This window comes from Canis aureus, chromosome 7 (assembly GCF_053574225.1).
Source record: "Canis aureus isolate CA01 chromosome 7, VMU_Caureus_v.1.0, whole genome shotgun sequence".
Lineage (NCBI taxonomy): Eukaryota > Metazoa > Chordata > Mammalia > Carnivora > Canidae > Canis > Canis aureus.
In genome coordinates, this window is record NC_135617.1 from 71,976,276 (window position 1) to 72,003,944 (window position 27,669).

General features: G+C 54.8%; 2 protein-coding genes and 1 long non-coding RNA gene across 16 annotated transcripts; 1 reads left to right on the top strand and 2 right to left on the bottom strand.

Moving 5' to 3' along the window:
• The first annotated feature begins 10 nt into the window (after positions 1–10).
• Positions 11–11,339, top strand: LOC144317832 (uncharacterized). Of its 3 annotated transcripts, none has more exons than XR_013383772.1 (3): positions 11–6,192; positions 6,298–6,466; positions 9,771–11,339. It is a non-coding gene; the product is annotated as an uncharacterized LOC144317832 (long non-coding RNA). The 3 variants fall into 3 exon arrangements; XR_013383773.1 differs by having other exon boundaries at positions 11–5,964; XR_013383774.1 differs by having other exon boundaries at positions 11–5,680.
• GTF2H4 (general transcription factor IIH subunit 4) lies at positions 131–5,734 on the bottom strand. 3 transcript variants are annotated; one of them, XM_077904789.1, is made up of 14 exons: positions 5,514–5,734; positions 4,835–4,977; positions 4,488–4,592; positions 4,003–4,134; positions 3,621–3,717; positions 3,441–3,529; positions 3,137–3,248; positions 2,927–2,950; positions 2,645–2,728; positions 2,135–2,267; positions 1,801–1,931; positions 1,112–1,159; positions 881–959; positions 131–403 (listed from the first exon to the last, which is right to left on the bottom strand). In XM_077904789.1, exons 2-14 carry the CDS (start codon positions 4,972–4,974, stop codon positions 231–233), a joined length of 1,347 nt encoding a protein of 448 aa, XP_077760915.1. In that variant the 5' UTR covers positions 4,975–4,977; positions 5,514–5,734; the 3' UTR covers positions 131–230. The 3 variants fall into 3 exon arrangements, with proteins under 3 accessions (XP_077760915.1, XP_077760913.1, XP_077760914.1); XM_077904787.1 differs by having other exon boundaries at positions 2,927–2,995; positions 5,514–5,733; XM_077904788.1 differs by lacking the exon at positions 5,514–5,734 and adding an exon at positions 5,259–5,406 and having other exon boundaries at positions 2,927–2,995.
• DDR1 (discoidin domain receptor tyrosine kinase 1) lies at positions 10,443–27,669 on the bottom strand. 10 transcript variants are annotated; one of them, XM_077904782.1, is made up of 20 exons: positions 24,411–24,570; positions 22,542–22,697; positions 21,678–21,816; positions 21,487–21,589; positions 21,063–21,291; positions 19,995–20,156; positions 19,524–19,671; positions 19,193–19,301; positions 18,591–18,777; positions 18,240–18,486; positions 17,626–17,721; positions 17,357–17,508; positions 16,322–16,487; positions 15,127–15,237; positions 13,760–14,004; positions 13,461–13,588; positions 12,980–13,198; positions 12,254–12,488; positions 11,556–11,705; positions 10,443–11,443 (listed from the first exon to the last, which is right to left on the bottom strand). In XM_077904782.1, the coding sequence occupies exons 3-20, from the start codon at positions 21,772–21,774 to the stop codon at positions 11,303–11,305; spliced, it is 2,925 nt and encodes a 974-aa protein (XP_077760908.1). In that variant the 5' UTR covers positions 21,775–21,816; positions 22,542–22,697; positions 24,411–24,570; the 3' UTR covers positions 10,443–11,302. The 10 variants fall into 10 exon arrangements, with proteins under 10 accessions (XP_077760908.1, XP_077760907.1, XP_077760901.1 ...); XM_077904781.1 differs by lacking the exon at positions 24,411–24,570 and adding an exon at positions 22,820–23,166; XM_077904775.1 differs by lacking the exons at positions 22,542–22,697; positions 24,411–24,570 and adding an exon at positions 27,516–27,669.

Below are 27,669 nucleotides of genomic sequence, written 5' to 3' on the forward strand. Positions count from 1 at the left end.
CCGGGGCATGCGCGGTAGCAGGACCCGCCCCGCGCGCTCTCCCTCGGGTCCGACGACGGTTACGGCTGCAGGAGGCGGGGCCTCCGAGGAGAGAAGCAGCCTCTAGGGCAGGCGCTGGGGGCCGCGTGGCTCGTTTCCACAACTTTATTAAACCAGAGCCCAACACGTAAATAGAAAACACCAGAGTTCTGAGGCCGCCCCGCCCCGCCCCGCCCCGGTCCCAGCCGCCCTCAGGAGCTGTGCTTCTGCCGCTTCCAGAAGCGCTTGACGTCGCTGTGACCAGCCGGGGTCACCACCATCAGCCGCTTGGCCGAGTTCTCGAACACCAGCACACCCAGCTCCCGAGCATGGGCCAGCAGCAGCTCAAAGTCCACTTGCGACAGGAACTGGTTATACAGGACACCTGCAGTCCGCAGGGCAGGGGCAGCGGAGGGCCAGCGTAGAGAGAAAAGCCAAGAACATGAGGCCCCTGCGTGGCAGCCTCGGGGCAGGGGTCTGCGCTTGCCAGCCACCTCCATTTCAAAGCTAATCCTCTATGCTTGTCTGTTCCAAAGCTCATCCTAACAGTAGTTGATCCAGCCACATTCAGTAAGGCAATATAACACGGGAGGGTAAGAAAACCCACTAATGCTCACCAAACCAGAGAAACTACTGTGAATTATCCCTCCCAATTTCCCTCTTCTAGCTAAATCCCAACAGCACTGATCTGAGACAATTTACTACTACAGACTCACTCCCCAAATAAAGTGTCCTGCCAGCTTTCCTCTCCCAGCCCATGTAATAAACAAACCGAAATGCATGAATAGCTTTTTCTGTTCATCAAGGCTCAAGTGTCCTTCTTCCGGCCGGTGACAAGAATCAACCACCAGAAGCCACTCACCCTCAGTGAACCGGAGTCTGTCCCTTTCCAGCTCCCATAGCCGAATCTGGTCTGTGATGGTGGGTGGCAGCACAGGCGTCTGCAGGGGCAAGCAGTTGCTCTGAAGATTCAGGAATACTGTCCCAGACATCCCTAGCCATCTACTCATTCCCCAGATTTGGATGTCCCTTTCTCTTTTCCATCACTTCATCGCCAGATGCCAGGGGTTTCCAGCCTCCAGCAGCTTGGTACCTGTTTGAGCATCACCGGGTGGGCCCTTGTCCTTAGGAAATGGATGATCTGGGAAAACAGACAAGAATGGGATCAGGCGCTCAAGTAAGGAAACAGGAAAGCAGGAAAGCTACCTAAGCTGTCACCTAATGTCACCAGAATACCAGCTTGCTGTTTAAAAACCTGCAGCCATGTGCCTATCATTAACCTATCCCCATTCAGCTGTCATTCTAAGCTGCTGCTCCCACTGGTCATGTCTGCTATTCCTTCTCTAGCACATCTGCCCTTTGCATAGTCTTGTTTTATTCTTCTTTCTTTAAAATAGCAGCAACTATTATTTTTTGAGCACTTACTGCATAGCAGGCTCTGAGCCAAAGGCTTTACTGCTATTCTCTCATTGAATCCTTCCCAAAGCCTGTGAGGGGAGAACTGTTATTATTTCCATTTTCCAGATGACAAGAGTGAGGCTCAAAGAAGTGAAGCAACCAGGCCATTAATGCAGCTAGGAAGGGGTTGGTGGTGGAGACACAAATCTATATCTCCTCCCCTTGTGTTTTTTCCCACGCTCAGAGCCTTGACTTCTCTTTATGTGCATGGTCTATGCTCAAACACAACTCGCCAGCTGATAGTAGCCTTCTGTAAGATGAGCTGTATCCCACAGCCCAAGTGCAGCCTATCTTCCTGCACCCACCTTCCCCAAGTGGGGATACCTGCTGGGCTGTGATGCCACTGGCGATGGCCTGCTGCACGCTCTCCCGGGTCACCTGTGCCACCACCATATTGGGGAAGCGATAGAGCATCTCTGAGAAGAGGGCAATGAGGGCGATCTGCAACTCCGACTCTGGCTCAGGGGTAGGAAGACAAGATGAGGAGGCTATCCCCATACCTAGACTCCCTCCAGACCTTGAAGTGTGACCCAAAATGTCAGAGAACTCTGTAAACTGGCAGGTAAACATGAACATGAATCGGCACTCCCTCCTGCGTCCTTCCCTCTCCCCACTCCCATTCCCAGGCTGCTGTCCTCCCAGCCCTCTCTGGCCTCACCAGTGTAGGCATATAGTCGGTAATTAGTTTCCACGATAATGAAGCCTGGCTGATGGGCAGTACCCCCAGCTCCAGAAACACCTGATGAGAGATTGATAGCCAGGCGTGTGGGGTAGTAACGCCGAGATTTCCTCTAGAAAAGACAGAAGGGAAAGGCAGAGGGCCCCCTCTCAGGTGTCACTAACCATATTCCTGCCTGAGATATCAGACCCCTCCCAAAGCAAGAGCCTCAACACCCAATTTATCGACTCCAAGGAACCCAAGTACTCAGTCTGGCGACTTCTTCCTGGTACTGCCTCCTGAGATCCCATTCTTTTTTGTTTTTGAGTATAGATGATACAATGTAACATTAGTTTCAGGTACACAAAATAGTGATTCAAGAACTCTACATCTACTTATGCTATACTCACTGCCAGTGTAGCTACCATCTGAGACCCCACCCCCTTTTTAAAAGCCAAGGCAACAGACCACCTTGCCTTTCCTAGAAGCCATGTATCTGGGTGCTCATACCTTCCTCTGGAAAACAAGCCCAAACTCACGCAGATGTTGCAGGAAATTCAACAACGAATCACTCATACCTTCCACAGAGTAATCCTGGGGAAAAGAAGTGGCCAGTTGGGGTCCAAACACATCCCATTCTCCCCCTTCCCAACCCCATACACTCATTCCCTCTTTTCCCATCTATGCTTTGGTCATTTTTATCTTTCACACTTTTGCCCATAACCTGACGTCCCCCCTCATCTACCTACCAGCCTGCCCACCCAAGCCTCCAGCTCCATCCCCCTTGCTTACCTTGCCCAGAGTAGAGAAGCTGAGCTGGAAGAGGAAGGATAGAATCTCCACTAGGTCCATGCCCCGACTCTAGGGATGAATGGTCAGTGACAAAGGGGCAGGGATGGAAGGGAGAAAATGAGGGGACAGAACATCAGGAAACAGTCTGTGAGGGTAGTCTCTCAATGGTTCTCGCGAAGATCAGAGCATGCCAGCAAGTCACCTCCTCACCTGGGCTGTCTGCAGATATTGCAACATAAAGTACCATAGCTGGGCAGGAGTGTCCAGCAACAGGAACTGGAAGCCGGCTGAAGTAATGCAGGGTGGCTCTCCGGGTTCAGTGCTGGAGGCAGAGAGGGACCATGGCAGAGGTATGCGAAGAGAGGCCATCGTCCCCATTTGTCCTCGCATTTTACCTTGGTTTCTCTCTGGCCATACTCCACGCAGCTCTCCTTTTTTAGTTAACTGCCTGCAATCCTAACCCACCCTGGACACACAGTTTAGCAGGGATCTGATGCACCTCTGGTTTCCTCACCTCTTCATGAGCCCAGCCTGGCTGAGGAGCTGAGCCAAGTCCTGGCTGACGGCTGCACTGGGGGAGCCCACCATGAAGTGCAGGACCACCTGAGGAACAGAAGTAGACAGAGAGAATGATGCCTTTAAGGGCCATGGGATGTAGGAGTACAAGCAGAGACACAGAGTCCCAAGTCCTCACCTCCCATCGCTCCTCGGCGTACTTGTCAAGTGAGGGAACATCCCGGGCGTGCTTGTCTGGACCCAGCTGACTTGTGTCATCAGACCAGGCCTTGCCCCTATGCCAGAATGGGCCAAGAATAAGGGACCCTGGCTGTGTTCCCTGCCTGCCCCTCTGCTCTTTCCCTCTTCATCCCCACGGGCTCTGAGTAGGAGACACTTCTTTCCTACATCATGCAGCTCCATCTTGTCCAATTTATCCCTAAAGGAGCTCCCAACAGTGGAGCCCACAAGGTTCCAGAGAGGCTCCTCAAGGGCTCTCTGCCCCATCGCTGCCAACCCCACTGCTAACAGTTTAAATACTAGTTCCCCTGGCCTAGCTTAGGAAGATGGAAGTGACATACCCACCCAGAAGGGCAATGCGGAGGTTCTGGCGGAAGATGGGGTTGAGGATGAGGCCCTGGAGACCACCAGGGAGCAGCTGGGTGTGCCAGATACGGAGACCACTCAGCAGTCCTGTACTTTCCTCCTGAGCTCTGAAACAGAAGCAGAGAGGTTAAGGGGGTGTCTGGAGAATAAAAAGAAGGAGGCCCATAAAGGCCTCCATTTCTGCCTTTTCTGAACTGATCATCCCTTGGAACACCATTTCACACAGAGAAAACAGTGTCTTCTTAAGGCAGATTTCTTTACTGCCACGCCTACCAGAACTTTGTTGAAGACATCACAACTTTCTGGGAGGGAAAATAGAGTATGCAGAGTTTCCCAGACTTGTTTAAATGTAAGTGTTGTGGTATATCCATTAATATTTCTTGGAAATGTTCCAAGGAACACCTGGAAGATCTAGTTGTTGAGAAATCTGTATCTGGCTGAGCATGCTGCAAAGACTCACTTGCTGAATTCCTTCTTCACCCACAGGGCTACAGCAGCTTGTGGCAAAGGCTGCTCCAGAAAGAGCATCCGCATCACCCAGTTCTTAGCCAAAAATGGGAGCTCCCTGTAAGGAGGTAGAGGTAAACTGTTAATATCAGAAACTGCCTTACCTGTATCTCTGCCCTCAACAGCCTCTCAAACATCTCATCCCGCCCACAGCTTTACCAGTCTTGCTGTTCCCACTCTGTTTTGGCTTGACACACTTCAATCTTCAAGCCCCAGCAGGGCTAAGCTTCAAGTCATGATAACTTATTCCAGCCTGAAGGCCCCATTACATTTGGTCCCTACCATGAAGGAGGTCCTCACCTGAAGACAGCCAGACAGGTGGCAGGATGCCCATACAATCGGTCCAAGACGCCAGGGCTCAGGCCCCCTAGGAATTCCTGCAGATTCCTGCATTGTAGGTGTACTCGGTTCAGTCCTCCCCTTGCGGGGGTGCTCTCCATCACCTGAGATGCAAGGTTAGAAATGCACCCCCACAGTCCACGCCAGTGTCATCCCTCAGCTCATTCCCGTTCCAGACCCACTGGCCCCCACAATAACCTGTACTTTCTATGATTTCCTTTCTATGTCACTCATCTCCTTTCCTTTCTCCCAGACCTGACCAACCTCCTCTCCTCTCTTGCTTCCTTGCCACTTCTGGCCTCAACTCCAGTTTTCTCTCTGTTTCCAAATAGAGAATTGTTCATTGTCCCACATTTGCAGAATCAGTTTTTATTTCAATGTTTACCTAAGCAGTGACGCGGAAGCTAGTTTCAGACCAGCCCTCCCCGGGCTCCCGGCTCCCGTCAGCTCAGGGCATGAGCTCGCGTTGGCCAGTCCTTCGCACCTACTTCCCGCCCCGTGGGTCCTGCGCTGCCTGCCCGCCTGTCCTCCTGGCCCCGAAGGACCGCACCCGAGCACCCGGACCCACACAGCCCCGGCTCCTGTCCCCCGCCCCCGGCCCCCTTCCTCCCTCCCGCCTGAGTCGCCACCCCTCGTGTACCCGGAGTCGCGAGGCGTCGCTTAGCCGGAGCTACGGTCCCGCCGTGCCTCCCAGGAATAGGAGAATGGACGAGGGGGATGGAGAGAGGGACAAAGAACCGCACAGGAGACCAGACGGGAGGACTGCGGCGAGAAGGAAAGGAGGGGAAAGAGTGGAAAAGTAGGGAGGTAAGAACAGGCGCGGCACCCGCTCGCCCGCCGCGGCGTATTCTGGGAATTGGAGTCCTGTCCTGGCTCGCCCCGGGATGGGCCGAAGCGTGGCTGACTACAATTCCCAAAAGGCACCGCCGCCGGGAGGGAGGCTGGCCTTTAATCGAGAGAGCCGAGGAAACCCGAGGCCGCGCAACTTGGTTCCGCGTCGGGTTCCGCTCTCGCCGCCAACGGCTAGTTTAACCGACCTGGACAGCGGGCGGATGCCGGGAGGGGAAGGGCCCCGGGGCTCCCTGGCAGAGGTGCGGACCTGGCTCTTGGCGACACGCTTAGTGGAGAGACGCGGCGAACCGCGCTCCTTGAGCCCTTTGCTCTCGTCAAGTCGGAGCAAAGCACTCTGTATCTAGAGCGAGTTAGGGTTGGCGCTGCTCCCCGCGCTCAGAACAGCCCTAATGCCACTTCCCCGGGCTCCCACCGCCCCGCTTCTGTAGAACGTGCCAATAAACACAGTTGCTGTAAAGAAACCAGTGGTTGGTCTGGTTGGTCGATGAGGCTGGGGCAGGGCTGGGGAACGTCCTAAGCCAGAGCCAGGGCTGCAGTACAGCGGCCTTAGGACTGTATCGTTCCCGTTACAGACGACGAGACGGAGGCCCCACAGGCCGTCGGCCCGACGCCCCGCGGCTGGGGTTGCGGAGCCCGCACAGCGCACCCGGCCCGCCCGGCCGCTCCCCCGCCTCTGGCTCTTTCCGTGGCGGTCGGTGCATCACATCCGCAAAAATGACACGAAACTGACAATGGCTAACGGTACGTAAAATAAGAGACAAATTAGTCTGGGAAGAAATATTTGACAAAATAGACAATACAACGAGCTTTTACAAAGCAATAAAGAAAAGAACAGAATAGAAAGATTGTACAAAGACGTAGCAGGCAACAAACAGAAAAAATATAAATTGTTTATGATCAAATGAAAAAGCTCTCATCAGTAATTAAAAGTAAATTTAAAAAATAAATAAAAGTAAATTAAAGAAACAATAAAATATCTGATTAGCAAAAAAAAAAAAAAAGGATTGGCAGCCTCGATGTTGTCACTGCAAAGGGAGCATACAGTAGTCAGATACTTTTGTTGAAAGTTTACGTAGTCACACCTTTTAAAGGCGGCTTTGGCAGTACCTACCAATTATTTTACCGCAACTGCCATTTGACCAACTCCACCTTTAGAAATCTATCACACCGAAATCCTCCCACATGGACACAGATACACATGCAAAACTACTGAAGTGTGTCTGTTACTGTTATGAAAGCAATGGAAACCGGGGCCCTTGAGTGGCACAGATGGTTAAGCATCTGCCTTAAGCCCAGGTCATGATCTCAGGGTCCTGGGATGGAGCCCCACCCACATCAGGCTCCCTGCTCAGAGGGGAGCCTGTTTCTCCTTTCTCCCCTCCCTCTGCTTGTGCTCTCAAATAAATAAATGAAATCTTAAAAAAAAAAAAAAAGAAAAGAAAGAAAGAAAGCAAGCAAGCAATGGAAACAGCCCAAATGTCCATCATGGGGAGTTGGTTAGATAAAATGTGGGTCATTGCAACAATGTAGAGTAGTGGGCAACACTTAGAGCACTGTATGCATAGTGGCTGAGCTGTGTACAGCCTATCAGGAGGGGAAGAAGAGCAGATTGCAAAGTGGCATGCAGAACTTTTATCTGTGTGTAAAACTGAAATAGGTCATGTGCTTCATTTTGACAGGAGCAAGCAAGGGGAAGTCGTGCAGACCAGCTTTAAAAAGAGAAAACCCTTTAAGGCTCTGTCCAGGGGTGCCTGGGTGGCTCAGTCGGTTGGGCATCTGCCTTCAGCTCAGGTCATGATCCCAGAGTCCCAGGTTGGAGCTCCACATTGGGCTCCCTGCTTAGCAGGGAGTCTGCTTCTCTCTCTGCTCCACACCCCACTCATGCTCTGTCAAATTAATAAAAATAAAAATAAATAAAAGGCTGCCCTGTCCAGAACAGGAGCCACTAGCCACCTGTGGCTATTTAAATTAACCAAAAATTTAAATTCAGTTCCTCAGTCACATCAGCCCCATTTCCAGTTCTCAATAGCCACAGGTGGCTAGTGGCTACCTATTGCATGGTGCAGATACAGACCAGTTCTATGATCACAGGTTGTCTTGGAGAGTCCTGCTTAAAGGGATGCAGTGAATGGGGGCAAGTTATCTGATGTCAGGAACTGAGTACAGGTTGAGTTTCTGGAGCTGGATAATCAGCCTGCACTCCTTGGAGCTTCCCAGCATAGGATTATCCAACCTGTGATGGAGAGATCATAACCTTCTCCCCTCAGGCAGCACCCTGGAGAAAAAGAACAGCCAGGAACCTATGGGCTGCTTCACACTAGCTTTGCAGTTTCCTGGCTGTGTGGCCTTGAGCAAGTTGCTTAAAATAGTCTTTTCTGTGAAATGGCAGCAACTGTTTCATCTGTATTAAATAAGGTATAATATGTAATAAGCATGGTCCTGGCACACTGGAGGTACCCAGTAAACATTATCATTATTATTTTCTTTAAAAAAAAAAAAAAGTAAAATCACACCTGTATTAAGTACTATAAAGAAAGTCAAGTGCTTTGAGAGCATCAAGAGGGGATTTGATCTGACGGGCCAACTCGGGGAAGATTGCTGAAGGACAAGCAGGACGTAACAAGGCAAAGACCGCAGTGAACTATGTTCCTGGGAGGGGAACAATATACTCCAGAGGCCATGGCAAGAGGGACTGGCCCAGTTGTGGGAACTGAAAGCAGGCCAATGCTGTATAAAGGACAGCGTGGAGAAGAATGCTGAAAGAAGGGGGTGGGGAGCAACTTGGTCAGGAAGGTTTTGTTCTTTATTGTAAAATCAACAGGAAGCCATGAAAGGATTTGAAATAAAGTAGCAGGGTGAGATTTATATCTGACTGACTGCAGTCAAAACAAACCATAGAAGAGCAGGAACAGATCCTGGGAGACTACTATGGTGGCCTGGGCAGGATGGAGGTAGTGTATGCAGGACGGTGATGGAGGTGGAGAGAAATGACAAATTTAAGGAAAATCTGGGAAGCAAGATCAACAGAACTTCATGATAGGCTGACCTTGGGAGAGGGGAGAAGGTGTATCAAGGATGTTCCCCAGGTTTTTGGCATGTGCAGCTGAGTGGATGAGGCTGCTATCCACTGACTCAGGAAACCATGGAGGAAGGAGCAGGTTTGAACACTGAGACAAGTTCAAATGAACTCCAAGTGGTTGTGTAGGTCTAGAGCTTTGGGAGTTCTCAACTCACTGCCATGGCTTCTGTTATTCACCATTCTGGGTTCTGGCCTCTAACCTCCTGACCTGATGAGCACTGGATGTTATACTCTATTTTGGCAAATAGAATTAAAAAAAATTTTTTTTTAAAGTAAAATAAATAAATAAACTTCTGACCTGTCAACTTGTGTCTTAAAACATGGGGTCACAGTGGTTGGACCTACATAGGTTTCAGCAGGATTGGTGACCTGGACCCCAAGGGGCTTTTAATTCAACAGAAGATTAAATTATCTCTATTGGCATCTTCATTATCTAGTTGGCTCACTTTGTGAATATCATCAACGAAGACCCCAGGGTCTTTATTTCACATAAACTTCCACCAAGATAGGTCTGCCTTTTCCAATACTTGCAAGTGATCTTTCTTTTTTCCCTGACCAACTTAAATTCTGTTAAATGCTCTCTTCGTGGTTGTGGCTCATCCTTCCAAACCTCTGAAATAATCTAGGCTCTTGATTCTGGCTCCCATCCAAACAGATCACATCTATTGAGTCATCTGTACATCTGAACAGCCTAATCCAACAATTCTCTGCCCAGGACTTCCAAACCCTTGAAGGGGGTCCTAGAATTAGGGCCAAAAAAACTTACACGTCTATTTTTATTACCCTCTAACAGAAATTTAGCATTTCTTCCAAGTATGAATATGAGCAAAGCCCCCAGCAGTATTAGCAGGACCTGGGACTTGTCACTGAGACACCACAGCTCTTTTTGTATCCCACTACCTTTGTAGAAATCTCCAAATGTTGAGGTTTTTTTTTTTTTTTAAGATTTTATTTATTTATTCATAGAGACAGAGAGGCAGAGACACAGGCAGAGGGAGAAGCAGGCACCATACAAGAGAGCCTGACGTGGGACTCGATCCGAGGTCTCCAGGATCACGCCCTGGGCTGCAGGTGGCGCTGAACCGCTGCGCCATCGGGGCTGCCCAAGTGTTGAGTATCTTTTATGCTTATGACTATTTGGAAATGTTAGTAGTTATTACACCTGCTGCTAGATAATTGTTACCAAATATATTTTAAAAACACATAGGTTACTGTATCATACACTATTTAAACATTTTAGTAAACTCAACTGATCTCTTCTGTGATCATATATGAGATACACACATTTTTGTGTGTATGTGTAATGGGTTTTAAAACAATTCTGAGGAGGCACTAGTAGACCTACCTCTCTAGTCTGCCAAAGGGATTGATGGGTCAAACAAGGTTAAGACCCTTGCCTAATTCGGCCCCTTCCAAGCCTCCTGAAGAGCTTGCACTAGAATTAACAAGGAGCATACATTCCTATAGGATGTGAGGTCCCACAGGCAAGGGCCTGGCTAACAGACACTGTGCTGGGTAAGATACATGATAGGAAATGGAATGAGGAGAAGGAGAAAAAGGAAGAAACGAAATGGAAAGGAGTTGGGGGCAGACACAGGAAGCAGATTTTACCAAAATGCTAAGAAACCCACTCACAGCTGTGGAAAATTCAACCTTTATTATTACCTGCCTAGTGCAGGATATTAAAATTGCATTGAGCTAGAACCATATATTAGTGTAAAAATCTGTGTCTCTCCCCCCAAAAATGTACAAACCCCAAGTGAGTATAGAAAAACCAATATGGCAGCTACAACAGAGATGTCCAACCCCAAGGCTGCAGGCCATTGCTCCCTCTTTCCCCCTAACCCCAGTATTTAATCCACAGAAACATACAGGCTTAGAGAAGTTCTAGCTACAACACAGCAGGTGGGAAGTGGGGATGGCTAGGGGTAGGGGACAGGGATCACCCCTAGGTCCAGTGTTTTAGAGGATGTTGGAGGGAGAAGCCAAAGACAAGGACAATTCCAGGAGTTAGCACAAGGGAACATGTTTCTCCCTTTCTTGTCCTCATTCCTCAGATTCTCAGCCAATGGGATCCAGTGTGCGATGGAAAGAGAGAGGCTAGGTGAGCCACAGCCTTCTCTCTAGGAACCAGTGTTGTCCAATGGGGCCCAGGTGCTCCAATAGGCCTTATCCAGTGTCTGTCCTATATGTGCCCCCATCTCCCCCCTCCCCAGGGATGGCTAGAAGAGGTCAGAGAGGATCCCATCCACAGGGCCAGCTGGGTGGGCAGCAGAGGCTTCCAAGAGAGGAGCAGGGAGGGGGCATGAGAGTATGTCCCGGGAAGGGAAGGCATCAGCTCCCTGGCAGGCCCAGCCCACCTCTGGTCACCCTGCCTCTCTCTTAGAGGTGAAGGGTGGTCAGGACAGAGAACAGAGTGGGGGTACCATTCAATTCCCTTGCTTATCGCCTCTGGTTTTGCCTTAATTCTCCCTGAGGAAGGGGCAGCTGGGTGTGATTCACACCGTGTTGAGCGCATCTTCCGCCAGGAACCGATGTAGCTGGGAAAAGGATGGTCGCTGCTCAGGCTCCCGGCTCCAGCAGCGGAGCATCAGCTCATACAGGCCCAGCGGGCAGGAAGGGGGCCGAGACAGGTACACCTGCATCATGGCAGGGTGGATGAAAGGCAGGGAACAAATGTTCTTTAGTCCCTGAGATAGGCTCTGGCCCTCCCAGACCCACAGCCCAATCTTCCCTCTCCTCTGCTCTGACCTGACGGCCCTGGTCCCGGAAGAACTCCCCTGCATTCTCAATGACTTGCTCATCAGTGAGCTGTCCAAAGGGCTGGGCACGGCAGAGCATCAGCACCTCCCACAGGGTCACCCCAAAGGCCCACACGTCACTTGCAGTTGTGAACTTCCCCTGGTGTATGGATAAAGCAACAAAGACAGAGAAAGGCATCAGGCAAACAGACCCTCCTCCCCTCCCGCAGGGAGCTGCACGTCCACTCAGCACTTCCCAGGCTGGCCCCCTCCCAGCAAGCCTGCTCCTCTCTCCTTTGGGCTCTCCCTTCATTCTCAGGCTCTAGTCCTCTCCTTGACCTCTTCCCTCTTCTACCCACCCTTACTCTTCACCTTGCCCTTCATTTTCTGGTCGTGATTCTCTTCCAACTCATGCCCTTCTATCTCTAGCCTCCTGTCCCCCCTTACCTCTTTTGCCCTCTGCCACCCTGACTCCAGCTCTTGTACCCACTCTTGGCTCCTGGACCCTTTCCCATTGTACCACTCCTCCCTGCTTTCTCTGGTCCCTAGAGCCAGAAGCAACTTCCAGAGCACTGGCCCAAACCCTCACTTCATAGATGAGGGAACTGCAGTCCAGGGAATGCAAGTGACTGACTGAGACCACACAGCAGCCAGTGCTCCCCTGCCTGCCGCTGCCCTCCCCTGCCTACCTCCCTCAGGGTCTCTCACCATGAGGATGCACTCCCAGGCCATCCACCGGATGGGCAGCACCGCCCGGCCTTGCACGCGGTAATAGTCCCCAGCGTAGAGGTTCCGGCTCATGCCAAAATCAGCAATTTTGATGGTGAAATTTTCCCCAACCAGGCAGTTCCTTGTGGCCAGGTCCCGATGCACAAAGTTGAGTGTGGCCAGATAGCGCATGCCTGAGGCAATCTGAGCCGCCACATGTAGCAGCATGGGGTAGCTGAGGAAGGGAGCCAACAACAGGGGGTCATGGAGGCAGCCTCAGACCCATCCCCAGTCACAGATCCCTAGGAGAGGAAGGGGGGGCCCATACCCTGGGACTGGGTCACATCTACTCCTGGTGCAGAGTTGGAATGCCCATGTTGAGGGCCCAGGGGTAGGTGCCCATTCAACATCTGTTTGGCTCATCTGACCCAGGGAGCTACTGCTTTATTGTCTGGACTCAGGCAGTGAAAGTGAGAGAGAGCAGAGGGAGATTCTCAACAGAGTTCACATCCCTTAGCACCCCCACCATAGTAACTTCTGGCCTTTTGCTCCTTAATGCCCAGATGGATGGCCATATATTCCTCATCCCAGTCCCCACCTCCCTGAACCTTAGCCTGCCTCTCCATCCTGTGCTCCCCTCCCTCCTCCACATTGGAGTGAAGGGAGAGGAGACCCCCTCCTGCCGGGGAGCTCTCAGGGGAGGGCCAGCCTGGATGAGGGGGGTACCTGATGGTGGGCCCCTGGGCAGCCTCCCTGTCCCTGGGGGCCCCCTCAGCCGCCTTGTCTTCTAGCTGGTGGGCACTGAGGAACTGGTTAAGGTCACCATTCTCCATATAATCAGTAATCATGCAGAGGGGGTCATCCTGCACACACACGCCCAGGAGCCGGATGATGTTTGGGTCCTTCAGCCTTGACATGATCTTCACCTCCTTCAGGAAATCATTCCTAGAGAAGGCAGGGAAACGGCAGGGACACTGAGGGGCTGACCTATACATTCTCTCCTGCTCACATAGACCAGCGCCCTAACCCCAGCAGATAAGCTGACTCACTAGTGACACTGAGACTTGGCCTGAGATCAGCCTGAGATGGCAATTTCCTTCCCTGGCCAAGCCCCCTCTGTTGGTCGCTACCATATTTCTCTCTAGATGATTCCCCGCTCTTCACTGCCTCCCTTCTCCATCGCCAGATATCATTCCCTGGTCCTCACCTGGCATTCTTGGTGGCATCTGGCCGTAGGATCTTGACAGCTACCAGTAAAGGGTGTCCCTTGCACACATTAAGGGGAAAATCAAGACTGACCAGATCTTGCGGGTTCTCTACCTCACACAGGTGCACCTGGGGAAAGAAGTTCGTTTGTTAGGAGGTCACATGGTTCACTGAGTCACAGGGTCAACTGGGATAACACAGACATAGATGACAGGTCTGACCAATGGGGACATATGGGCATGGCATCAGAGCCCCAGACAGCCAAGACACTACTGATAGCTAGCCAGGGATCCTCCTTACCTCCCCAAACTGGCCCTCGCCAAGCTTCTCCTTGAAGCGGAGCCGAGATCGAGGGAAATCCACTCTGGGAGGCCCATCCCCGGCAGCCCCTGGGGGCAGCGCGGGCACAGCATAGGTGTTGCCCCCTGTGACGCCCTGCAGGGTGACAATGTCAGCCTCGGCATAATGGGGGACGCTGTTCTGGGGAGGTGGGGGCAGAAGTGGGGCACCCGGCTTCTCAGGCTCCATATAGTCCCCACTGCAGGCTGGAAAGGTGAGGGGAAAGAAGACAAGACGAGGCATCAGGAGCAGCACCTGAGAGCCATGGTTCTCCATACCCCTGCCTCCCAGAGAACCCTCGTCTCCCAGCTGGGTGAGAGACTGGGGCTATCCTTCATCTTCTTGGTATTCTACCCACCGACCTCAAACCAGCGGAGTCGCTGGCATGAGATGAGAGTGAGTTGTTTCAGAGTTTAAGGCAATGGAAATGGCTGAACAAAGAATGATGTAAGGTCCATTCTCTAGGGATCCCAGCATAGCCCAAGAGACCAGGACCCAAGTCTTGACTGGAAGAGGAATTCCTCTGTCCACCATCAGAAGGAGGATGGTGCCAGTCATCTAGTCACCCCCTACTTTCCAAACCCTTGTCCCACTCACTGCTAGTCCCTCCTGTTCACTTAGCTGTTCTATCTACCTCCCCCACCCCCGCTTTCAGCCTTAGTTCCTCCCCATCGTGGTTACCCAAACCCTCCCTGACCCAACACCCCAAGCTCAGAGATAAGCAGAGACAGGGGCACACAGATGGGGGAGAAGGAACAGTTCCTCACAGCCAGCACAATGAGGAATCTACAGATAGAGGAGAGGAAGCAGAGCCATCCCCTCTTAGCCCTGGGGAGGGAGCGACAACGAGAGAAGGCAACACCAAGGAACAGAGGAGCAGACAAGAAGGGTGGGGTGTGAGCCTTCACCTCTGGGACTGCAGAAAGAGAACACATGGGGGGAGAGGGCAAGCACCCAGGGTGAGAGGCCCTCCTCCTCACAGCTCTAGAGAGAGGGGAAACAAAGGAGGAGTTATAAAAGAACCTAGGTCAGCACAGCAACCTCCTCTCTGGCTCTAGAAAGCAGAAAAGATGGGGTGGAAGAGGAAGAGGAGGATAGAGCTTTGAACCAGTGAGCTTTCTGCTCCTCTGCTCAAGGGAAAGGCCTCAAGAAAGAACAAGTACAGCAGAGGAGATTTCAGGGCATAAGAGCTTCCTCCTTGAGAGCTCAGGAGAGCAAAAGAGGCCACAGCAGGGAGAGGAGGGAATGCAATGCAAAGTGTGAGGACTTTTCCCTGCCCCAGTAGAGGTATGGGGAGCCTGGAGGAGCCCAGAGGCAAAGGGGCTTACCCTGGGTGTTGGTGGGTTTGGCCCAGGCGGGTGTGGGGGGGCCAGGGCCCCGAGGGGGACGGGCGTAAGTGGCCAGAAGGAGGCGGTAGGCTGGATTGGAGAGCAGCAACGCTGTCGGGAGAAGGAGGGGAGAGACACGGGGAAGGAATGAGACTCAAGGCTAGACAGACAGGGAGACCCGGAGTAGGGCAAGACCAGGGCTGATGGGAATGAATGTACTGAGAAACAGGGACAGGATAAAACAAGGATCTGGAGAGTGCTGGATAGCTGGATGAATAATGAATGGAGGGATAGACAGATGGATGGGTAGATGCATGGATGATAAACAAATGGTTGAATGGATGGATGGACAGATAGACAAATGGATGGATGAATATATACGGGTAGATGGATGGATAAATGGATGACAGATGAATGGTTGGATGGTGGATGAGTGGAGAGATGAATAAATGGATGTTTGAATATGTATGTATGGATGGATAGATAGATGATATATGAATGGTTGGATGGTGGATGGATGGATGGATGGAGAGATGAACAAATGGGTGTGTGAATATATATGGATGGATGGATGATGGATGAGTGGTTGGATGGTGGATAGATGGATGTACAGATGGATGAATGGTGAATGGATGTATGGATGAATGGATGGATGGATAGACAGAGGACAGATGGTGGATGGATGGATTGATGGACAGATAGATGGAAGATGGATGGGTAGTTGGATGAATGGATGATAGATGGATGCAGGGATATATGGATAGATGGATGATCCATAAATGGTCAGATGGTGGGCAGACAAATGGATGAACAGATGGATGAATGGATAAATATAGATAGGATAGATGATGGATGGATGGATGGATGGAGCAAACATGGCAAGTCTAGGAGAAAGGAGAGGGGCCCAGAAGACACAATGAGAGGGCACAAAAAAGAAGAGACAGAGATGTATATGGGACACAGAGACAGGATGAAACCACTAGGGATTATGGGTAATACATGTAAAATTATTGAGGGAGATTATGTGGTAGGGACATGGGACTCTATATAGAGTGTGGTGACCAGGGGCACAGAAATGAGAATATGAGTTAAAACTAGAAAGATAGGAAAAGAAAGGAATGGACAGAGAGAAAAAGGGATACAATAAGAAAACAGGCAGAGGATGGAGGTGGGACTAGAACAAGGCAGGTCTTACCAGAGCCATTGGGGACACTGGGAGCAGAGTGGGGTGGATTCCCACGAGGTCGGGGCTCTTGGTAGGGGGGTGGCTCAAGAGGGCCTGGGCGGTTGTTGATTAGGATGGTGTCTCCCGGGACAGAGAGATGAACTGTCAGTTCCTCTTCTAACACCCGGCGCTCGGCCTTGTCATGGGAATGGGAACATTAACTGTGTGATTCTAGCTCGTTAAATGCCAAGCTCCCCTCTCCTTTCTGATCCTCACAGCAGTCCCATAGTGGTTTCTACTATTAACTCCATTTCACAGGTAAAAAGAAACAGAGGCTCAAGAGCATGTAAGTGAGTCTCCTGGTGTCCCACAATGGGATTCAAACCCAAATCTGACCAGATAATTACAGAATCATCAAGCTTCACACATACCACCACCACTGAACTCCTGCAGGAAAACATGGGCTCAGAGTTTGCCAGGCTTCTTCCTCTAGCTCCTCCCTGCCCCTCTTGCTCCACTCTCCACCTTTCCTATCTGGCTTCTGCCCCAAGAGGTTGACCAGGATGGACTATATGGACAGGCTTGGTTTGGGCTGGCCGGAGAGGAGTTTGTTGGGCAGGCAGCAAGTAAGATCAGGGTGATTAGTCTCCTACCCCTCCCTGAGAGGTAGACTCAGGTTAGCTGTATCCCTGAAGCAAACTCCACTGCCCTTCTCAAGGAGCCTTTCCCCAGCATCACTGCAACAGGTTCTGGTAACTTCCCTCCTCTCATCTTGCAGGCCCACATCAGGTCACAGCTCTGTGGGAACTGCACTACTCCTGATTTCCAAAATCCCTCCCACTCCTTTGCAACCTGTCACTTTACTAAGCCCACCTCTGATTAGAGGTTCTGTGGTCCCCACCGGATCCAAAAGAATACAGTAGTCCCCACATATATTGGTCTCAGCCTGGCCTCATTCTCCACACCCACACCCTGTCTGTCCTCTCCAGGCTATTGCCTGCCACCACCACTCCCCCATTCCCCACCCACTGCCCCAACACCCCCCACCCCGCCCACTCTGCTTACCTTGCTGAGGAGCCGGCGCCAGTGCAGCCGCCAGAGCATGAGGGCAATGATGAGCAGCAGCAACAAGATGATGGCCACCAGACAGCCAATGAGGATGGCAGTTGGGCTCCCCTCAGCCTTGGCCACAGGCTGCTGGCCTCTAGGCTCCAGCTCTGGCAGAGACAGGAGAGTCAGAACCACAGGAGGCTTCCCACCCAAGCAGAGGGGGGCCCAGGGAAGAATGGCAGCACAGGACCCAGTTGTCCAGGAGGAGGCCCTGGGCTACTCACCCAAACTGCTGAAGTTGGTGGGAGGTGGACCAGGTGGCCACCAGGGAGCTGGTGGGAAAGTGCCCACCAGAGCTGGAGAGGAATCATTTACAACATCTGTAGAGAAGGATGAGAAGAAAGAAGGGAATCAGGTAGGGAAGAGGCACCAAAGGGAAGCTACTTGCATGAGACCTATGGAGTTCTACTACTAGGAGCAGGGGCAATACTCAGGATGTGTACCAACCAATCTGAATGGGGGGGGCCCTAGCTGCTGTGGATGGCAATGTTTTAGTTGCTGAATTGTGGAGAGATACAGGACTCCCAGAGAGAGAGCCCCACGTGGGGTCTTGGGTATCAGGAGGCCTGGAGAAGAGTTCCTCAACCAGCACAGAGTATTTCTGTATTTTATGGCCAACGCTGTCCTACTGGCTCAATGTCAGTCATGAGTGAAGGGCTCATGAAGTAAAGACAGAGACAGGGGGTTAGGAATAGGGAGGTGCTCCAATGATTTAGGGCATCTCTGCCTGGGAAGTCTCATGAGCAATAGGTAGGTAGGGTACCAGGAGCGGCTATTTTGGCATACTGTGGGTTGGCAGTCCCAGAGACTGAGGACTGGGCATAGACCAGGCGCTTACCAGAGATGAAGGAGATTTCACTGAAGAGTAACCAAGGCCCAGCAAAGAGGAAGCGGCACTGCAGAAAGCGGCCCACACGGCCGCCCAGGGGCACTGACACAGCCCGGGCTCTGGGGTCCCCCAGGCTGCCCCCCAGGGCATGGCGCACAGGCTCCCCCTCCCAGGCCATGGCAGGGCCCCGCTTGAAGCGACATTCCACCCCACCAGGCAGGCGGGCTCCCAGGGTGTGCATGTTGTTACAGTGGACCTGGGGGGGAAGGGAGGAGGGACAGAGGGTCAAGGCCAGGAGAGAGCCCAGATGAGCACCCCAGGAGCAACCACCCTGGTCTCAGAAGAATGGGATGCACTTACCTGCATGGCCTGGAAAGCCCTGAGCCGGTCAAACTCAAACTCCATCTCCACGTAGCCACCCAGGAAGCTGTGGTTGCTCCATCCCACATAGTCATAGCCTGGCCAGACCCGCAGTTCCTGGCTCTTCCTAAAGTCATCCAGCCCCACCACACCATCTGCCAGCTGCCCCAGACCTCCGTACAGCAACCTACAGAGCAGGGGAGCAGAGGAAGCGGAAAGTGGGAGAGAAGAGAGTGCCACCCACCCATGTGCTCTGCAACCAGGTGGTGGAGGTCCAGCCTGGACCTCTTGCCCCAACATCCTGAGGCTCTCAGTTTCCCACCCCCTAGACTGTCCTGGTACACGGCTGCTGCAAGCTGCACGGTGGCACCGCCTCTAGGGGGCACTATGCAACCTCTTGGACAGTTTCCAACAGTCGTCTTTTTCTAATTTGCAGGGTCACATGAGCTAGTAGTCTGCCTGGTTACCCTTCAATCCTGGATCCTGTGTCCCCAAGGCCTTACCTGACCCATCTTGCATCTCAATGCCGGGACTCCTGACCCCACCCACTAAGTCCTCCCACCCACCGCAGGCTCAGGCCCTGCAGGGCCTGCCTCTCTTACCCGCCAACAGTGTGTGTGGTGTGCCCATCATAGGTGGAGTCGTTGAGGTGTACTGCCTGGGACAAGTACATCGTCTGCCCCACGGGGGCCGTGTAAGACAGGAGTCCATCTGGGGCGGGGCAGGGGGTGGCTGTCTGAAGCAGGAAGCCTCCTACCCCTCCCTTGCCCCAGTCTCCTCCCCCTCTTGTATCCCTACATAGGCCACAATGTTGGCCAGGCCCCTCCTCACTCAGAATGACAGCTTCCCAACAGAAAAAAAAGAGGACCCTGGATGCCCTCCTCCCCAGGCCCCAGGCCTGGAAACGAATTCTCGGGGGTATGAATGACTCACCCTTCCAGAGGCAGCCATAGAGCTCCACCCGCAGACAGACACTCATGACCCGGTCAGCCCGGGGGTAAAAGCGAACCAGCCGGGCCACCATGGGGGGTCCGAGGTCCTTCAGCACCACTCCCCCAGGGTCCTCATTACCTAAAATCACCTGCGGCCCAGGAAACAGGGTGGATGAGTGGGAAAGGCTCCAGGTTGGATCTAACTTCCCAGTCACCGGCTGTTCCTGGCCCAGCGCACACTGGCCACCAAGAGACTCATGAAGGGTGGTGTTGAGCCTACAGGACTATGGGATACAGCGGGGATGTGGAAAATGAGGGGGTGCAGCAAAGAAAGATCTCTGACACATCTCTCAGCCTGAAGGTCTGTCCCCAACCTCCAGTGTCAGCCTCGACCCCGGACCCATCTCCATTTGTCTCTAAGCCACCCATCCTGCCATGCACAGGTTCTCCCCATTCCCTCACAGCTCTGCACCTCTGCTCTGGCTTTCTCTCTCCTCCTGCACGCCATCCTCTCTGTTCCTTCAGCAGACATTGGTTGAGGGCCCACTCTGTGCCAGCTCTGCACATTCTCAGTGGCAAACATCCATCCCTCCCCTCTGCCCCTGCAGTACTGAGATTCCAGTAGGAAAAACAGCTGTGAAGAATAGGAGGCAGGCTGTGGGGCTGAAGCAGGGGGAGGTGGACTCTCCGAGGAGACAATATCTAGAGGAAAAGCGAGTGGAAGGAGAACCTGAGGACATCTGGGGGAGAAGCTCTCCAGGCACAGAGAGAACGACAACCGAAAGTGTCCTAAAACTGTGGGACCACCCTGGCTTGTTCCAGGGACAGCCAGAAAGTCGGTGGGCCTGAGTGGAGCGAGAATATAGGGAAGACTCATCTTCTTCCTAAGGGAGGTGGGCAAGAGCCAGGGCAGACTAAGCTTCTGCACCCAGGAAGGAGCTGAGCTTTTAATCTGCAGAATGGAAAGCCAGTGGAGGGTTACAAGCCAGGTGTGCCTCATCTGATTTGCACTTTTTTGGGTAAAGTGGCTGTAGCCTCTACGTGGACATGATTTCAGGTGGGAAGAGACAGGAGCATGGAGAATGGTTTGGAGGCCACTGTGTCTGTCGAAGCTGGAGGTGGTGGGGGCATGGCCTAGGGTGGTAGAGGTGGTGGTGGTGAGAAGTGGCTGGCTTCTGGAAATACGGACTGGTCTTGCTGGTTCTTTGGAAGTAGGGGGTGAGAGACCAGAAGAATCAGCGCTATTACCTCGGCTTATGGCCTGAGCAACTGGCCTGAGCTGGAAGAAGAACGGGTTTGGGGTAGGAATGGGATTCAAATTCAGCTCGGGAAGTTTATGGTAGGTTTGAGACCTCTTAGACCTCCAGGTGGAAAGGCCCGGAAGGTGGTCAGGTTTGCAACACGAGATGGAGCTCAAGAGCCAGGCTTGGACTAAAGAAGGTATAAATTGGGAGAGTCACCTGCAGCCGGGTGGCATTTAAAGTGTAGCTGGGGGAGAGAGGAGCCAACCTTCTGTGGGGGCTGTCCCTGCCAGCCTCACCTCCTGACCCCAGCGGTCCCTCCAGTCCATCCAGCGGTGGCCGTCCCGGGAGTAACGCAACCGGTAGCTGGGGGAGAACTCCTTGCCCAGGCCTCCAGCATGCCGCCCCTGGGTGCCCACCAAAGCCACCAGGTGCAGCCGCCGCAGATCCACCTGCAGGTACTCCTCCTCCTTTGGAAAGACTGGCCCTGCGGGGCACCATGCCCCATCCCCGTCGCTACTCTCCAGCCTGGGAGAGGGCAAGGGGTCACAATGAACATCTGGTCTGCCTCTGTCTCTAGTATTTAAAGCCCCTCACGATGAAGGGTGGAGTTTCATTGGCACTGGCCCTCCCAGAAGCCTCTTGGCTTGGGCAGAGGAGTTGGAAGGGCAAGAGAGGCCCCAGGAACTCCCTCCAGAGCAGTCCCCCGGGTGTGCCAGTTACCTGCTGTGGCGTGCAGCAGTGGAGTCTGACCAAGAGCTGGAGGCAGATATGTCCCCATCTGGAATGGTCCTGTCCTGCATGCCCAGGGCATAGCGGCACTTGGCTGGGTGAACACAGGCATACGGAGGGTCAAGGCCCTGACTCTGTCTCCCAAGCCCCATCCTCAGGGACCCCAGAGCCAGCCTCCTCACCAGGGTCAAAATGTCCCTTCATATCAGCATCTCCAGTTGCCACTAAGAGTAGCAGCAGCAGCAGCAGCAGTAGAGATGAGAGGGCCCCTGGCCCCATAGTTCCTGACTCTTCAGGCCTAAGGGGGTGGAGGCAGCATCTCTGCAGGGGGGGCAAACAAGTGGGAAGGTTAGTGAAAGGGCAGTCAAGGGGCCCGCCTCACAGCCAACAGTAGACTGGCAGAAGGGGCCACATGGGGAATAACAGAAATAAAGCAACAACAGCAATAGCTGCTGAATAGCATCAGCTATGTTGTTAGAATGCTCCCTGTGTGCCAGACACTGGGCTAACCTCTGGTCCCCTCCCCACCCAGGATCCCAGAATTCTAGGAGAAGTGGGGGACCCCAGGGCTTTCCAGTCTCACTATCCTCTGTAGCCCCACCAAGCCCAGTGTGATCCCCGGACCAGCAGCCTCAGCAGCACACAGGTGCTTGGGAGACACGCAGAACCTCATCCCTACCCTGGATCTGCTGAATCAGAATCTTCCCATGAAAGTTTGAGAATCCCTGCTCTTCACTGGCACCCAAGCAGCATGCACTACCTAAAACCACCCCAGCTGTCATCTCCTTGTGAACCCAGGTATCTCCCTATCCGTGAGACCTTTGCCCCACAGCCCCAGCAGAAAAGCTGCTCTGACCTCTCCTCTTCCTGATCTCTCTTCTCCAGGCCCTGGAATCCTGAGGAGCCCCTAGGGCCAGTCCTCATACCCTTAGCCCACCTCTGCCATCAGATCCAAAGCATCCTATCCCAGCTCTCCTCACTCTGCCTTCCATCCCTAAGAGTCAGACATCCTGTCCCCTGGAGTTCCCATTTCTGAAGGTGGCTACCTCTGAAGGAAAAGCTCAGCGCTGAGGAAAAGCCTGAGTTGCCTTGGAGATGAGGGCGGGTCTAAAGACTGGGAGGCCAGGTCACCCCAGGAGGTAGGAAGAGTGGGGGGATATTCCCCCATCCCTTTGTCCTCTTCCAGTTGCTCCCATGATGCTCTAGGGCAGGAATGTAAGAGGCAGCTGAGACCCCACAGCTCTGAAGCAGCAGCTGAGGGAGCTGACTGAGTTGCAGAGGGCACCCAGGGATCAAAGAAGAGCTAGAACCAGAGGCATCACACCTGGTCCCTTGGAGGTCCAGGAGCCACGTGCAGGGAGCAGGCTGCAGGGTCCCAGCCGGCTGGCCTCCACCCCCACTTCTCTCGAGAACAGCGGGGCCCTTGTTCCCCTGGGTAACCTTCATGCCTATCCCAGATGAGTCATCGGAGCCAGATGGAGCTCGAGGAGCCCCGGGCAAAGATACAAAGACAGGCAGAGGATAGGAGGCAGGGGGAGGCAGGGTGAGAAATACAAAGCAAGAGGTAAATACAGCAGGCTCAGAAGCACAGGGCACAGAGCCAAGCAGAGAAACACAAAGATGTCTGGGGCCATCCCTCCAACACTCCAATAACCTATTTCTCTCCACTGGGTCAGAAAAACCAAGGACAGGTGGAGAAGACCTCCCCCAGCCCCACCCCCCCGACCCCATCCCCACCACAAACAACACCCACACAGCTCTGTGCACCCACCTACACACAAACGTCAGCCAGGCAAACTTACAGAGCTGACTGTAAACACCGGAGCTAGATGCAGCGCGCACACCCACACATGTACAGGCGCACAGGAGCGCACACGCACCCCTCTGTCACAGACAACTCTTCACAGACTTTCAGAGACAAACACTCGCATGTGACATTCTCTTAAATCTGTTACCCACACAGACTTTCAGCGGGGCAAATACAGACGCTCACGCACACATCAAATCCATCCACAGGTCGGCCTTCTCTAAAGTCCTGTGCCATCACTTAGTGAATAGCCATCCTCAGACATCTGTGAACGTGAAATGATAGAAACCACAAGCTCCTACCATTAGAGGACACCGGGACACACAGTCTCAGGCTCAGGCACAGGATCCCAAGAGGACTGGGGCCCACTCCCAAATACACACCATGATCAAGCCAGAGGGAAGTCAAGGCGGTGGCAGGAACCGTAATGAGAAAAAGAGGCATTGCTCCTTCTCCTATTCTCTCAGCTCTCACCTGTGTCTGCAGTGAGTCTGAACACCAGACACTGGCCGGGGGTAGAGGGGGTGGGGAGGAAGGTCCAGTCAGCAGGGGACCAGCCCGCGAAGGCTGGGCCCGGGGGGTGTGGAAGGGAGCGGGGGATGGGACACTGAGGATGGTACCCACTGGGCAGTGGCACAGTCTCACAACAGAACCAAATGGCCATCTAGAGGCTGTCACCGGCCGGTTAGGGTGTCAGGGCCTCTCTGCTGGGCTGAGGGCAGGCTGCCCCCTGGGAGCTGACGGTGGGGGGTTATCGCTCAGCGGTAGGTGCGGGAAGGGGCTGCCCGGTGGGAGGACTGCGGGCTGAGGGGATGATTCACGGGGCCGCTCAGAGCAACTGTGGCCCTGGGGGAGAGTCCCTTCACACTGAGGAAAGAAAGGGGTCCTTCCTCACAGCTGGAACTCACTTTCTCGGGGGGCAGGGGTTCCCCCCATTCTCAGACAGGAAGCCAGCACACTGGGAAGGCGGGCCGGGACCCACCTGGCCGAGCTGCACAGCCAGAGGCGCCGGGCACGTCCGGCCTCCGCCACCAGGCCCCCGCGGCCGCCGCGCCCCGCCCCGCCCCTGCCCCCCGCCCCGCACGGGGCCTCGGGCCGCGCGCCCTACCTCTCCTCGCTCTTCCCGGCAGACCCAGGCGGCCGACCCCGGAGCGGGGCCTCCTGGCGGCGGGGCAGGGGCGGGGAGGCGCAGGGAGCCAGGAGCCGGGAGCGGGAGCGGGAGGCGCCGGCGGGGCTCGGGTGTCGGGAGGCGGCTCCCGCGAGCAGCTGTCGGGGGCCTGTTCCGGGGAGAGGAGCCGGGGCTGCGGCGGCTCGGGCCCAGGCGCCGCCTCCCCCAGCGCCCCTCCCCTCCCCTCCCCTCCCCTCCCCCTCCCGGGCCGCGCCGGGCCCGCCGCTCCCACGCCGCCCCCCAGCATTCCCCGGCTCGCCCGGGCCCCCCCAGGTAGCCGCCCTGCGGCCCGCGCCGCCCAGCGCCCAGCCCCCTCCGCCTGCCCGCGGCCCAACCCCCAGGCCCCAGGGTCCCCACTAAAGGCAAGAGCCGAAGCCCAGGCCCCACTTGGGGCCTCCCACACATCCAGGCCCCGCGAGAGGAGGGCCCCCTCCCTACTCCCCGTTTCTGGGCTCAGTTCCTGGAGAGGGAGGTGAAGGGGGCAGCCCCAGGGCGCAGGGAAGGAGCAGGTTCCCACAGGCCCGGTGCCAGCCCAGCAGCAGCAGTTTGGATGGAGGAAGGGAGCAGGGCTCACCTGTCCAAGCAGGTCCCCAGACCCACACTTCTCACACCACCGACCTTTGCTTCTCTCCGGCCCCCTCTGGCCTTCTGGCCTCTACACCCTGATCCAGACTGCCCCAGAGCCTGAGGGCCCCCACTCTCTCCTAGCCCCATTCTCTCTCTACTTGCACCTTCTACACTCACCGCCCCCCCTCGCTGCCGCCCCCTCACTCCCAGTTCTCTCAGGACCCTTTGGCCCAGACTCCTAGGCCCTAGGCCCCTTTGGCTCCCTGCTCAAGGCCCAGGAGTCCTCAGGCAAGCCTCCCTCCCGCCCAGCCAGCTCTGGCCCTGGTAAGGTCGAGGCTCTGACCACTGGCAGCGACACACCTGGACGAGGTGAGGAGGTTGTGGGGGACAGAGAGAGAATCGGACACAACCTAAAGGCACCGGAAACAGGAGTCCCAGAGATGGGCAAGGAGGCTGGGTGAGGTGGGCAGGATGGAGGACCTGTGGTGGGAGGTGCTGCACCCCACTGGGCACTGCCTCAGGCCACCATCCCTCCACACCCACACCTGTCAGCCCCACATCAATGTCACCGGCTCAGAAAGATCTGAGTCCACTGCAGATCTCCACCCCACCACACCTCACAACAGATAGCACCTCACACCGTACGTGCAGTCCCAGACAACAGCCCCAAGAAAGAAACACCGAGTCCCAACCAGACAAGTACACAAAAGTACTACCAGGAAGAAGTTGGCCCTCAGTGTGGGCAAGAGCTCCAAACCACCCGGGACACACCAATCCCAGCACGTCCAGCTGCTAAGGGGCTCACTAACGAACAGCCCCATGGCCACTCGGAGATTTGCCTCTCCCCACTGTCCCCTCTGACCAAACCTAGAGGTTCCCAGGGACACATACCCCTCTGAAGACGGCCGCTGGGGAATCTGGGCCCAGGAGAGGCTGAGCCAGGGGTGGAGCCAGGCCGGGGGTGGGGCCAAGGTTCCCCCAGTTACCTCACCTGGGCCAACTCCCGACCCCTCCTCCCAGGGACTGAGCTGGGAGGAACCCTGGGCGGGCAGGCCCGGCTGGGCTGCAGCCAGAGCCCCAGGGAAGCCCCTCACCCGCGGCTGGGACCTTCCACACCCCAGGCCCACGCTCCTGAGCCTGGTGGCATGGCAGGGCCAGACAAAAGGGCCCACTGGGGAGAGAAGACGAGACCATAGAACCCTGAAACTCTTGTCCCTGATCTCCCCCAGGAGAAATTCCTAGTCGGTGATAGCCACCTCCACCCAGCCTGAAGCTGGAAGAGTGGGAGGGATGCAGGGCTGGGGCCCAGCGGAGTCAAGTGACAGCGGAAAGGGGGCTGGAGCTGGCTGGAATGCGGGGCTCGGAGCCGAGATTCCCAGGGGCCAGAGAGGGAAATCCCAGCTATCCAGGGGCCCCTAGAGCGATGCCAAAGACTGAGAGTGTCCACACAGTCTTTCATGGCCCTCGAGCCCATCCCACATCTACCGCATCGTTCCCAACTCCAGCCCCCAAAGGGCGGTCAACACCTCCTACACCATGCCGTCCCTCCCAGGTTACCCACCCCCCAAGCCAATGGCCTCTAGCCGCCCAGGAAGGAGAGGAGGGGAAACAGCTAAAAAAAAATGTGAGGAAAGGCACATAGGGGCCAGCAGACCACTCGCCGCTGCAGGGAAGGCCTGCAGGGCAGAGTGAGAAGGATGGACCACAAGGGCCCCACACACACTAGTGGCAGTCCCTCCCCAGGAGACGCAGCTGCCTCCTGGGCCAGCAGCTGGGGACGATGAGAACTGATGGGGCCAGGGGGTGGCAAGGCCACGGCCATGAGTCAGGCCTCGATATCACTAAGTACAAATGGGAAACTGAGGCCCAGAAGTGGAAGCAGGAGGGAGAGATGACCTTGTATGGGGAGAAAAATGAGGCTGCTCAGAGGCAGCAGCCCAGAGGGTGGGAGAGGATGGGAGGTGGGAGGGCTGGAACTCAGAGGGAGGGAATGGGGGTCACAAAAAGGAAAGGGGGATGGAGATGAAGGCACACACAGCAGAAGGCAGGAGGTGGAGATGTGAGGAGAAGAGGGCTGGACTGAGCAGCTGACCCAAGTGGCAGTGGGCACTCAGAAAGTAGGGCTGGAAAGTGAGGAGCCCTAAGAAGTGGCCCACAGCCCAGGGGGGACGATCAACAAGGCAAAGGAGAAAAGGGGTTGGAGTGAAACCAAGAGATGGGAGAAGAGGAGGGAGACTGAGGCACAGGGGTTGAAACGAAGGGACAGAGCGAGATGACAAGAAAGGGGCCAGGAAAGGAGGGGGCAACGGTGGGACGGACCAGAGGACAGAGGCCCCGACCTTTCCTTGGGAGGAGCCTAGCCATCTGCAGCGGCGTGGCCCCCAACTCCACTGGGCATCCTTGACGCCCCGCCCTCCTCCCACACCACCTCCCCAGGACGGGTGGGCCCAGCTCCAGCCCCCACCGCTGCCCCCTCACCTCCAGCTCGGGGTTCTCCTGAGTCCCAGTTCCCCGGCTCAGCCCTCCGGGTTCCAGGCCTGGGGTGGCCCAGGCGCCGGGCTTTGTCCGCCTCTCCCGGGGCTGAGAGCAGCTGCCCCGGCCAGCTGCAGCCGGCTTCGCCGTGACCATGGCA